The sequence below is a fragment of the Aphelocoma coerulescens genome, chromosome 7, assembly GCF_041296385.1.
Source record: "Aphelocoma coerulescens isolate FSJ_1873_10779 chromosome 7, UR_Acoe_1.0, whole genome shotgun sequence".
In the NCBI taxonomy this organism is placed as follows: domain Eukaryota; kingdom Metazoa; phylum Chordata; class Aves; order Passeriformes; family Corvidae; genus Aphelocoma; species Aphelocoma coerulescens.
The window spans coordinates 4,077,966-4,091,659 of NC_091021.1; the positions used below are offsets into that span (position 1 = coordinate 4,077,966).

Consider the following 13,694-nt stretch of genomic DNA (forward strand, 5'->3'; position numbering starts at 1 on the left):
TTCTTTGCTGAACTTGTTTTCTCCAAATTGCTGACAATGCCCTGAAAGGAAGAAACATTGGATGTGTTTGAGATGGGTTAGAATTCAGACAGTCCTAAATTCTGAAGTCCTGATGCCCAGGACAGCTGAAATTCCAAGAGTTCTGTCTATTAAGTTTTTGAACTGTGTTTAAATCAACCCCTTATGTTTATGCATTATCTGGATATTTAACGCATCTTTTTCATGTCTGCACATATGCTGGAGGAAGCAATCATTGAGGAAATCCTTCCAGTTTATGTTTGCATGTCAGAGTAAATGTCTTAGGTAAAAATAAAACTTCAGGTAAACAAACACAGGGTAAGGTTTACTTGGTCTGCTCTCCCTGATGAGCAGGTATGGGGAAATTGAATTCACTGACTTCATTTTATAATGGAAGAGTGATACCAATTTAAGTGCAGCAAAAGCTGATGAGTGGCAAGTGATGGTGAAGCAGAAGGAAGATCTCATGGGAGCTTATTTGAACTCTCAGATTTTTTGACATGCATATCCTTCCATCAAAGCCAATCTGAAAAGAGCAAACTTTAAAAGAGTTGGGGATCACGCCTTAAATTTGAAATGCCTCAGCAGAAGTAAGTTGCAGTCTACCGATGTGTCAGATCACCTCTCCTGCCCATAGTAGATGTACAGCCAAAGGGCCTGTTAGTAAAAGGGGTCTGAGATCTTGTTAAAGAGAAATAAATGGTTTGGTTTCCTTAAATGCCAAGGGCTAGATACTCCCCATGGCTAGAGTGTGTAGCTGGGCATGCAGCACTGAAGGGGGTCAGGTTGTTTAAGCCCCTAAAAGCTCAACTTTAGGTCTCTGAGAATCCTGACTTCTATGTAAACATGTAATCGACCTGCTGTTTGAATGTAGACTACCAGGAAACCAGTCCTGCTCTTCATGGGGGCAAGGGAAATCCACACATGCCCATGTTCTGCAAACCATTTTCCATGGTTGTGTTTTAGTGGTGCTGCATTTAGTGATTCCTTGCATTTCCAAAGCCTTTGGTGAGCATCTGCTGTTTGTGCAGGTGGAGGTCTTTTGGCAGCATCTAAAGAAAGCAGAAGAAAATGTCTGAATCATCAGACACCGTTTGGCTGTGGTTTTTGTTGCTGGAAGCTGATCCTTGAGCTTCCCTGTTAAACAAGTATAGTCAGCTTCCAAAATATTTCTGCAGTTGCCCTTGCTGCTTAGCACAGGATGAACAATTGCATCAATTACAGAAAGAAAAGCAAGTTCTGGATTGTGCTCCTTGAGGTCTCAACTTGTAAGTGAACAGCTTTTGTACGGTAATCACTGGTTTGATGACTCATAAAAACATGCAGGAAAAGCAACTCTGTTGTCAGGACTCCCACGTACGCAGGTGAAACCTGCCTTAAGTGCTGTTTGAGCCAAGATATGGCCTGCCTTGGAGTGCTGTTGCTATTATTGTTCGTCTTGTCACAAGCTATAATTTTTTTGGTGACTTAGGTCTCTCTTAGAGAGAGAAGAGCTAGAATTAAGAACCGAAGGGGGATTCCTGTTTCTTGGGTGTGTAAATAACAGATGTCTCTCTTTCTCTCCCTGTTTCCACTTTGGATTTGCTGCAGGTGCATAGGGCCACACCTGGAGGACTGCATTGGGCTGATGGATAGGTACTGGCTGCGTGCTGGCTGCCTGTGTGTCTCCATCCTGCACGTGTGGACAAGGGCGCATGCGTGTGCATGTCCTGGGGAGTGGCAATGACGTGGTTTGTTCTGTAATTGCCTGCAGGTGTAGAGGCCCCGCTAGTCATGACTGCATTTACTATCCATGGACACGGCAGTCCACTTTGCCACAGCACGCTAGGTAACATCCCCACCCCATCCTTCGTGCCCAGGGGCTTGCCCTTCCTGCCTCAGGAATGTCATACTATCCAGTTTGTCCAGAAGAACTCATTATGGGGAGAATACAACTTGTCCTTAAGTGAGATCTACCTCTCTACATCCAAATTTGCTTTTCTGTTTGAAAGCCAGTTGAATATTCTGCTCATTTAGGCTGACTAGAAAATGCCTTTTTAAATTGTTTTTATTTTTACCTTAAATCAATAAGGATTAAATGATGAAATTTCCCGTAGACATACATGTTTCCAGATTAAATTTTGTTAGATGGTGAAAATTCTGGTAAAATTGGAATCCACTTGTTTTCTCTTTATTGGTTTGTTTGAGACAGAATTTAAAATCAAATGAACCTCTTTCTTCCATACACCTTCTCTTGAAAAAGTAAATGTTTTAGCAAAACCAAATTTCTTCCTTAATTCACAGAACACTGTTATTTGATTTTTTTCATTTTCTGTTTAAAAGAAAAATTGTAACCTTACAGCAGTTTTATTTTTCAATAATGACAGTTGAAACAAATTAATGTAGGCTTTACTCTGCATTCTTTATCGTGAAAGCCCTGCATTGCCATTGAGTTTGTTAATTTTTAAATTCAAACTGGTTAATATGACTTCTAGGCTTTGGGATTACTCTCCTGAGCTAAGACTAGATGAAAAATGCATAATTTCAATCAAACCCACCTCATTCAGGATTTCAATCTGAGGTTTTTTCTTGTATTTTTCAAAAGGTTTTAAGGTTGCCTTTCCTTCCTAATTGTGTATGTAATGTGAATATTCCTATTTCTAGCTTATGAGGGAGAACATATTTGGACTTGAAAAACAGTGCACTATAAATGCTATCCAATGGTACATTTGTTTATTAAATCAGTGTAAGTTCTGACTTAATTCATTAACCAATGAATAAGCAAAACAAGATGAGTTTTTCAATATTTCAATGTTTTGTTTTAATCTTTCTGATCTGGGATATTCAGTTTGAGATACTTCTGTGGGGCCTCATTTTCAGATGGACTCATCCAAACTGAGCTGCCCGAGTTTTAAAGGTCCTAATTTCATCAACTTTACTCAAAGCACTAATACAGAAAATGCATTATTATTATTTCCTTAAGTTTAAGGGCCTTACCAAACTACAGAAATGAAAGCAATTGTTTTACTCTGTTCAGCTGCTTTACTCCTGCTCCATTCAGTCTGAGGGGGAAGGCCCTCAAATGTTTCCTGTTTCCTTTGGATTGGATGGATATTTTTTTGTTTGTTTCAACCTTGCTGAATTTATTTTAGGAAAATGGCTGCACTGTGTTTAAATGTCAGTATGTATTCTTTCACTTTCAAGGCAAAGGAAATTTCATACCTTTATATTAGATTTGTGAAATTGTGCTGCATTTTTTTAATTTTTTTTATTGTGAAAATGGTTTATTCTGTTTGGGCTAAAAATGGACAAAACTGCACTGGCAAAGTGACACTTTTTGTTACAGTAGGGTTGTAAATCCAAAATGGATATGTTTAACATTAGATAGAAACTTCTTCGTGTCCCTCTGTTGTGCACCCTCCTGAGATTTGTAAATCTTATTTAATAATCAGTCTGACCCTTATCAATTGACTTGAGTTTTTTCCATTGATGTCAATCATCAGTGAGTTGAAGGGGACAGGGTTTTCTGCTGTTCAGGCAGCTGAAAGTGAGAGCAGAGCTTTAACCCAAACAGCAAGATATTCCTCATCTTCTCCTATTTCCATTTTCATAGCAGTGTTGCTTTTCTTTCCAGTTTTTTAGTTTGCAAATTGTTTATGCCATGATCCATTGACTTGAGGGCTTTTGTAAGAGCTTGGTAGAATAGCAAAGGAATTCTTTCTGTCGTGTTTAATAAAGATGAATCAGATGTGCTCACATGGCTTGTTTTCCAAATGACTGGAAAAACTTCAGTTTTTCTGCTTATCCTTAGTCCCTTCAAGTTTGTGGGAAAACAGCCTTACTTTTGGCAATGCATTCCTTTCTGCATAGTTTGGTTTTGGTTTTTTTTAACCTTTAGGTTCAATAGAGTTCTGTCCAAAAGAACAGCTCCCCATGCAGCTTCCTGTATGGATTATTCCTGTGGAGCTTTGGTTTTGGTTCCACCTTCCATACCAGCCTTTCCTAGAAATCACAAAAGCAAAGATGGAAAGCAGAAGGTGGCTGGAATTTCCCAGGATGCCTAAAGGAGTTATCCATCCTCCTTTCCTGCCTCTTATTACAACTCCTCCTTTTGCTACCTTCTGGCAGTTGCAGTCAATGTTTTTTTGTGGTTCAGATAGCACACAATGGCACATTCCAACATATTCTAGAACAATCAGCAAAAAGATTAGTATGTCTGCTCCCAAGATAGGAATAACTGTTGTCTAAAAGGAAGGTTCAAAAACTGTAAAAATAATGCTCTGCTGTTCATTAAGAAAATACTCCAGACAGTCAGGAAAGGCTGGTTACTTTCAAGTTCACCAGAAGTTGGGGTAGTGCAGTTATTGGAGTGAGATTGTGGACAAAATTTTTACCTAAAGTATGAATTTTAATTGGTTTATCCTTCCTAGGCTTCATTCACCTTAATATTAGGAGAGATCATCAAAGGAGGAGTGAAGTTTCTGTTTCCTGGTGCATGTGAGATTGTATATCTAAAGACGTGATCAGGAGCATGTGGTGGATATGATAGGAAAGAACCAGCACCAGCACTGATGTTCCTGGTCTGAGTAAGCTATTGTCTCTGTTTATGCCCCAAGAAAATTTCATTTACATTTCCCTTTTAACTAACAGAAACTAATTAGCCAGGCCCACTATTGTCAAGTGCTTCAATAGAATGTTGTGTAGCTGTTAACTCGAATTACAATCCTATAGCTAGCTTTGTATCCAAAAACTACCTCCTCTCAACAAATCATCACTTCCTCCGCAGAAAAAAAACCCTGGTTTTATGTATTGTGTATGCATACAAGAGCTAATTAACAGTAAACCCTGTGTAATGCAGGCAAATCCTTTCATAGCTGTTTTGTACCCCATCACAGTATGACTTCAATAGAATTTCACAGCAGCTCTCAGTAGTTGGTGGGGAAGGGAAACCACCTCTAATAAACTGCTTATGTTTATGGCTTTTATGGTGCTCGGCTCCGTTGCTTGGAGGAAAGCGCTCCATATGCTCTCTATTTTTATGGAATAATTATAGTTGTTCTGGAGGGGCAGAGGATCTCTATATAAAATAAGAGGGAAAATAAGATCTGTGAGTACCAGCTAAGCTACATTACTTGGTTGGTAAAAGAAGCTACTGTCGAGAGACTCTTAATATGGAGCTTTCTGAAGCTGTATCAGAACAGAGCAGTTGAAGAAACAGGTTTATTTTTTAAGAATCCAGATTAGAAAAACAGACAGTTTCAGATCCTGCCTCTGTGTTTTGCATAGAGCTTACATATAATCTGTTTAGGACAAATTCACAGGATCACAGAATAAGCTAGGCTGGAAAAGACCTTAGAGATCATCAAGTCCAGCCTATGACCTAACACCACCCTTACAACGAGACCAAGGCACCGAGTACCACATTCAGTCTTTTCTTACACACTTCTGGGGGTGGTGACTCCTCCACCTCCCTGGGCAGCCTATTCACCCTTTCTGTAAAGAACTTCCTAGTGCCCAGCCTAAACCTCCCCTGTGTCTTCTTGTCCTGTTGCTCATTGCCTGGGAGAAGAGACCAACCCCCACCTGGCCACAACCTCCTTTCAGGTTCATGAAAAAGATTGACAGAGAAATCCCAGTTCTGTATGAGAACTTCCCTCTACTGAAATGGTTCTGAAGCCAGACCTCTGCTGAAGGCACTTTAATTCTTGCCCCATGGCATTCCCCTGCCTGGAGCTCTAGGAGGAGTACATTTGGAATATCCCTGTGCCGTGAATGAAAGTCGCTGCAATGATCTCGTGAGCTCCTCCACTTTTTACCACTTCCACATTTTAAGACTAGTCTTCTTGTGGAAAGGGTGTAGGTGGGTATTCCTTCTTTCCTGTTGTACAGATAGAATCCTGGAATGGTTTGGGTTGGAAAGGACCTTAAAGCTCATCTAGTTCCAACCCCCCTGCCCCAGGTTACTCCAAGCCCCATCCAACCTGGCCTTGGGCACTTCCAGGGATCCAAGGGAAGCCACAGCTTCTCTGGGCAACCTGTGCCAGGGCCTCACCCCCTCTCAGTGAAGAATTTCTTCCTCATGTCTGACCTAAATTTCCCCTCTTTCAGTTTTTTGCTGTTTAGAATCTGTTCTGTGGCTCCAGTAATTTAAGTATCCTGTTGAGAGAACGTAGGACAGAGTAAGGTCAGAAATCTGATGTTTCTAGAAGTTTTTTATACGAGGAGCAGAATATGAGCAAAAAACTCTTACAGGATCTGTTGATACTCATTGACCAAGTTTCTCAGCAGCTGTGCTCATTTTTGATAGGAAATTTCTTTGTTTGGAAAACTGACTAAATTGTCTTTACTGAAACTATGAGCAGGAAAAAATTATGAGTAATAAGGCCAAATGCGATAGGTCACTGCCAGAAGAAAAGAAACAATAGGAAATGCAAATTAATAAATGGTTTGTTAGAATGGAAAACAACACACACAGTCATTGCAGAGGTCACTGCTTTTGTTTCTCATCACCCTTGTGTTGTGTGTCTGTATTGATTTGGCTACACAAATAATATACAATGCAGAAATAAAATTGTGCTGTGGAGAAGTGACCTTATTATAAAGCAACAGTGTATATCTCACCACTCTCCCATGGGTTTCTCTCATGGCTGGAAATAAGGATTTAATTTAGATTTAATGTTGTTATAAATTAATTATCTATTATTAAATATACATTTGTAGAGCTTTAGAAATGTGGAAGATGTAGGGTTGTTTAAACCTCGGTGAATGGTTTCTTAATAATTCATTAATATTTAATATATAATAAATCAGAACTAAAGCTTGTGGTCTTACTTCCAATCTACCTGTGCAATGTAGGATTTGTCACTCTTTCTTGGAAAAATTTACATGTCAAATGTATTTGAGTTGAGAGTCCAGCCCAGACTTAATTCTCTGCAGTCTGGCTTACTCCTTGGGACCTTACTCAGGTGTGAAGGAGCTGCAATTCCTGCGTGAAATGGGAAGCTCTTGGCTGGGGTTCTTTAGAGCAGCACATCCCCACCCCCAGTCTGCTTTTGATTGCGTGTTTAACACCACTTTTCTGGAATGATAGAGTGTTGAACATGTGATTCAGACGATAATTTGCATTTGAAATCTGTAATTGACATTACCTTTTTTGTTTGTTTTACACACCAAAATGTATGTTCTACTTCAGTTAAGTTGCAACAGCTTTTCCAGCATTGGATCAAAACTAGCAGATTACTTGTTAATGATGATAGTATAGTTGTCTGTCAGTCCTTTTCATTTGTTTTTGCAGGAATGGAAATACCAGTGTTCAATTTGATACTTCACTAGTGTGTAGCAAACACAATGGTAAATGAGTTAAACAAATTACACAAAGCAGTAAGTTTCAAAGAATTAACAAACTCCTGACTCTGCTGCTATGTGTGGGAAGTTGTACCTCAGCATTTACCAAAGGTGGAAGCATTACCACAAATACCAGCAACCATGCAGGAAGAGAGCATTAGGAAATCAAGCCATCAGACCAAATTACTTAATCTTACTATAATTTTTTTCCATGCTGTAAAGTAAAGTAACGGGGTGGGAAAATGTCATATAAATTATCTGTACCTTTGGGTAGTAGTTTCAAAAAACTAAATTCAGTTTCTAGTGGGAAAGGGGGACTAATACAAAACTCATTTCCCATGCCATGCCCTCTTTGTTAGTTCAGCTTCCTCTGCATCTCCTTTCTGTAAAGTAGAGGTATTTTGCCTCTTTTCTCCCCCGTTACAGTGGTAGTGGATAGAATTGAACAAGAATGTAGTCCCTGTGCCTCCGGAGAGACTGACTATTTTCCCAGGAAGGTGTGTTAGAGAGGCTTTAGAGAAGAGCCATTGGGAATAATACCTTGTGTCTTGGAGTGAAGTTTAGGAACTCAAACAGCTAAAGCTTATTTTGGCTGAAAGTGAAGGTGTAGAGCTAGATTCTCCTCTAGAAGTACACAGGTAAGGAGACAAAGTTTGGTTAAGGATGGCACTAAGTCTAGCAGACTGAAAATGAGAGTTGGGTGTCTTTGAGGTATGAAATGGGTCAAATCTAAGGGACATTCAAAGCAGCAAAATGCCAGTGCATTTCTAATGAAGGTTATTAATCCCTGGAATGATTTTCTTTGGTAATGTTCTCTTCTCCAGCATTAGACTTGTAAAATCAAGACTGGGAATTTTTCTTGCAAGCAAGACCAGTTTGTGCTGAGCCTGGAGGCAGAGGGTGGTGTGGCTCCTCCTGCCATGTGACAGGACACTTCAGTGTCTGTGGCAATAGTTTCCGGCTGTGATCAGCTCTTGGCTCATGGTCTAAACTAGAATGTCCTTTGAACTTTGATTCTGAGTACTGAGTTGGACATAGACAAGCAAATCCAGGGCTTTGGCTCCTGTCAGCTGTGGGTGAGGCACAGACTGAGAGTTCTACATGACTTTACACAAGATTTCTGTTCACATATGCTTGCTCATTAGCAGTTAGGTCAGGTGAAATTCTGAATTTTCAGGCTGTCCTTTGCTAGGAGAGCTGAGAAAGTCATTCAGATCTTATCTGTACTTTTGTCAAAAAGCTTCATGCCTTTTTTTCAATCTGATGTAAATTTTTAATGACGCCATCTTCACTTGCTGGTGAACAAGATCTTTTGCAGACATATTGGCTGTTTCATCAATAGAAGATAATGTCAAAAATAAGTTCTGTAGTTATCTGAGATTGAGCAAATGATAAAACAGGCAAGGAAAGATTATGGGATAACGTGAAGAACGGGTGTGGGCTAGTTCTGATTGAGCTTTTCTTTGGCAGAGGGTTGTGAGGAGGTAACTCTATCTGCCTGTTGTGGTACATTTCTCAGCAGAGCTGGTAGTCTCTCATACTAAAGAGTTGTGGCATTTATGCTGAAATCTGAGAACAGCTACAAGGACGAGGGCCAAGCTTTGGTTAAACATGGTCCAGTCATGATGTAATCCCTGATTTGTCAATGATACAAAGTTTTTCTAGTAATGCCTAAAGGAAAACTCTCTGAAATGCAATCAGCCTTTTTAATGAAAAGTGTGAACTTTTTCCTCAAACAATTTGTCTTGGACTCCCAGTACTCTGCCTGTGACATAGTGTGTCCTTTGGAAACACAGGATTTCAAAGCAGTACACCAGTGTTGGACACCTCTTAAAATGCTCACTTGGATTTTTGTTACATGTTCTTATTGTACTCACTGTTCCATTTTAACTCATAATTCTCTTCTTGTTGTAAATGCAATGTTGTTTAGATATGTTACTGAAATTAGGTAGTAAAGATATGTCTTAGAAGGCTGTACTAGTTTGTAAACAAACTAGTGGGAGACACCAAGTCAGAATAACAATTAAATAGGGAAATAAAAAGAGGAAGAAAAATATAAAGGCAGATAACACTGGGTTAAACTGACAGAGTCAGGATACAACCTGACACCCTGTTAGGCAGGGTGGTGGTAGCAGTCTGGTAAAATAGTGGCTGCAGTCCTCTGAAGCAGTGATTCTGTAGAAAAAGGGTCTGCTCTTCCTCAGAAGGTCCAGTGGTGGCTGTGCAGCTCCTGTCCTCTGGAAATCCAGTAGAAAGGGTTGTCTCTGGTGTTCAGCATCTCAGATTATATCCATGATGGGATGGTTGGTTCCTCCCTCTGGGTGGAGCATCTCACAATGGGGTAATGAGTCATGAGGCCAAGTGTTGATTAGGCTCATTAACAGAAGATAGTCCGGAGGGAGTTATCTCTGAGTAATTCGACAAGGCATTGATGGGCCATTAACAGAAAGATAGTCCAGGGGGGAGGAGGTAAGGAAACACTGTCCCACCTGATTTCAACAGCTCATGAGGATGGTAATGGAATACACTGCAACCCAGGACAAAGGCTCAGAAGCTGTAAAGCACCATAACATGAGTGAAAAGAAGTGGTGACAGTGGAAAAGTAGAAGGAAGCAAAAGGATAGAGGATGTAGTTTTATTTGTTATAATTTCTTTTGCGCCAATTAATCCTGCAAGGTTAGAATCTGTAGGCCTGACGTCAGTGTAGGTCATGCTGAAGAGGAGACAAGACACTGCAATCCCTGCTTTTGGTGTACAGTGTGTTCATCTGCAAATTAATCTAAAAAATAATGCTGGGAACATGGGCCAGCGTATGCATATCCTGTAGGTTGGTCAGAAGCAAAGAAACTGCATTGACATGGTGCACTGGAGGGAAGAGATCTAATTCCAGAAGGACAGTTCAGCAGCACGACAGTGGCCAAACCCATCTCCTCTAATTTCTCAGCAGGCTTGAATCAGCCATGGGGATATTTTCAGTTCATGCCAGTGGTGTCTGTAACCCTGGGCATTGCTTTGCTTGAGTGAATAGCCTTCCTTAAAAAAAATGTGCGAATTTCAGGAGTAAATCACATCTTTCACTGCCCCTAATGGACTGATGAAGGGAAAAAAAGAAAAGGTAAGAAGTATTCCTGCATTAAAATGGACGACTAGTTGTTAATATGCGTAGTCTCAATCACAGTAGGGATAATAGACAAAGAACAGATTGAAGAGATAATATCCTTGCTTTAAAACTGTCCCATCTCCCATAGATACGCTTTTCCCTCCCTTGTGGCAGTGATGTCCTCTGCATGTGAATAACTTGGATGCAAGCTAAGTTGAGTGCTGTCTCACTTCAGCTCTGGGTGAATTCTCTCTACTTTTAATTCCTGGATCAACTGGTGGATCAGGGCTGCAAATTCCAAACTTCAGGACATTTGAGTCAACTTTTAATCAATGGATTTTTAAAATAGGGGAGCAGTTTCCAGGAAACTTCCAATGAGGAGAAGGGTATCACTAAGAAAGCAAGCCAAAACCTATAGCTGTGTCAGTATGTTTGGATATACTTTCTACGGGTTTCCTCAGCCTTTTTGTGCTGATGATGACTTAAATACTTCAAATACATATATATTTGAAGTGGAATGAGAAGCAATCCCTCTCTCCCTCATGACAGAGGCAGGGAAAAAAAGGTATTGAAGCCTTCTCTCCCCTTGCTTTTTTATTTTCTTGGCCCCTAATGAGCTTCAGACACTGTGAGACCTAAAAGGCACAAAGCGTCAGCAGGGTCCACTACCTGCCAGAGTACTGGTACTTAGGTTTTGGGATTTGCTGGAATGGGGAAAGGAAGGGGGTTGTGACTGAAAGGGGAAAAAGAGATTTTTAAGCTGGATCACTGTTTCCCCAGATGCTTGGCCTGTTCTGTTCTAGGATTTCAGCAGCTGTTAGAAGATGAGTTTCTTTGACATTTAGAAGCTGCATAGATAAGGCAGTAGATCCTGGTATGTTCTATCATACAGAAATTTGGGAGAAGGAGGAGAGCTGTTTTACTGAATTATCATTTTCCTCGATGTGGGCTGTACTGTACTACAAAATAATCCTAATAAAAGAGCAGTTGGAGAGTCTGGGTTGCTCTGAGCAGTACCCTCACCATGGCACCATGGCCACGAGCTGCTTTTCTAATCCAGTCACATCTGTGACGGTGGAGATGGTGGGAGGTTGCTTTGTACACGAACACAACCCCATCGTCAGCAGAGCTGAGAGCAGGATGATGCTCACAGAGGCTGGTTTCCCTTGGCTCCTTTACAGCCACTGGAATGGAAGAGATTCCTTTTGCTGGCTGTGGATACAGAAGAGAGCAGTGACAGTGGGTGAGTTTGGAGCTTCTGTGCTGAACTTTTCTTCTCAGAATGGCCTTTGGAGAAATGCTGGCAGTGGGATGGTGACTAGAATTAGGAAGAGTTGCAAGACACTCCAGAGTTTCTCTCTGCTTCATTTGGTAACATGAAATGACTGGGAGATGACTGATAAGTTATTAACAGAGAAGAACTTTTGGGCATAGTATTGTATAAGGATGACCCTGTACAAACCTATGTCAGGAACAGGATATCAGTTTTATGGGAGCTTATTCCCCAGTAAGAAAATGAGATTTTCTAACAATTGATATAATTTGTGTAGGATGTTTAGACAGTATGCTATTCTAGTAAAATAATAGTGATAAATCCAAAAGCAGCATCAGGCATATTCAAAGAAATTCCTTATACCCTGCTCTTTATCTGCCTTCGATTTTCCTCTATATTTATGAGCATTGGCTGCATTTATTCACTGCTGTGCTCCACAAAGATGAATTCTGCATATGTAGAACTCAAGTGATGAGTAGCTAAAATCTGTGTTGAAGTTAACAGCATCGTGGCCATTACTAGTGTTGTAATAAATGTCTCAAATGCTATATGCGTAATGTTATATGAACATCTGTGCCAGTGCAGAGTGAAGTGTTACTATTTTGATTTAGGCTTTGAAGGAAAGATTTTTAACAGCAGGTGTGCATGAATGTATGTAATACATGAATGATAGATGGATGCATATTTCCAAACACATCCTTCTACAAGTCCTCCATGCACTCTCATCTCAAACATAGGTCCAAAATATGCTTTAATGCCACCACTTGTTAAAAAATCTCAGCTGAAACCCATGTAAGCTCTTACTACAGAACAAATGATTGGATATGACAAGAAACTTGAAGATTGAGAACACAGTGTGATGGTTCTGTTCTTATCAGTTTAAAATGTCCCATTTTGTTATCATACTATGGTTTGGGTTGGAAGGGACCTTAAAGATCCCCTCATTCCACCCCCTGCCATGGGCAGGGACACCTTCCACTATCCCAGGTTGCGCCAAGCCCTGTCCAGCTTGGTCTTGGACACTTCCACAGATGGGGCAGCCACAGCTTCTCTGGGCAGCCTGTGCCAGGGCCTCACCACCCTTACGGGGAAGAATTTCTTCCATATATATAATCTAAATTTCCCCTCTTTCAGTTTTGATGTTTGGTTTTTCTCTTCTGCCAGTTTCCAGTGCTGAATCTTAGTCTGACTGTTTCCTTAGGTGCAGGGGCTTGTTCCCCTTGGAGAGGTGCTTGGGCAGAGGTTGGGGCTCTCTTCAAGGTACAGAATTTGTTTTCATAAAGGAGAAACATAAAGCCATAAAGACTTCAGAGGAGGGAATCTGGTTCAGAATGTCAGACTTGGTCCCCAAACACAGTCCGTGAAGGACTGTAAAACACTCCTGGAGCTTGAGAAAGCAAATGCTTGCTGTCCCAAATGACTTAAAGCTGGAACAGGGGGGAGTCCAGTGTTCTCAACCACTTAAAATATCTGCTCTGTGCTCCTTAAATCTTCTAAATGGTTACTTTCAGGAAAGACTGGCATTCCAAAAAAGCAGGCAGGTATAAAAAGAGAGATCAATGCATTTTCTGAAGAAAGGTGATGATTTGGGAAATAAAGTAAAAATGAAGGACACCAGGTAGTATTGGATCGCGATTCTTCGGGTCTCCTGTCGGATTATTCAATTAGGAGAGATGGGACTATGCAATTACTCAGGATTTATTGCTTAAAATAACAAGGCATTGGTCTCGAGGCATGAGATTTGCAGGAAATCAGAATCATGGCAAATAGTCACAGGACTAAGGGTTACATAGCAATTTATAACTTTCTAATCCAATAGGCACTTAAAACGAAACTTTGTTTTGACTTTATGACCTATCACCTGTGGTATTCTCACTGCAGTGTGGCTGTGTCTTACCCAGTGGTTTGTTAAGTCACGTCCACACACAGAGATCACTTTTACAACATCTACATTCTTAACTTAACTTACAAAATCACATT

The 13,694-nt window shown here is 40.5% G+C and overlaps 1 protein-coding gene across 3 annotated transcripts in view; it reads left to right on the forward strand.

Annotated features, from left to right (window-relative positions):
• Positions 1-13,694, forward strand: part of ERBB4 (erb-b2 receptor tyrosine kinase 4) — a 574,516-nt gene that overhangs the window by 435,584 nt on the left and 125,238 nt on the right. For 2 of the 3 annotated variants that reach the window (XM_069021790.1, XM_069021791.1), the window contains exon 16: positions 1,772-1,846. The exons of the other annotated variant lie outside the window; for it this stretch is intronic. In XM_069021790.1, coding sequence (XP_068877891.1) covers positions 1,772-1,846 — 75 coding nt within the window. The remainder of the gene's footprint in view (positions 1-1,771; positions 1,847-13,694) is intronic. 3 annotated transcript variants of the gene reach the window in all.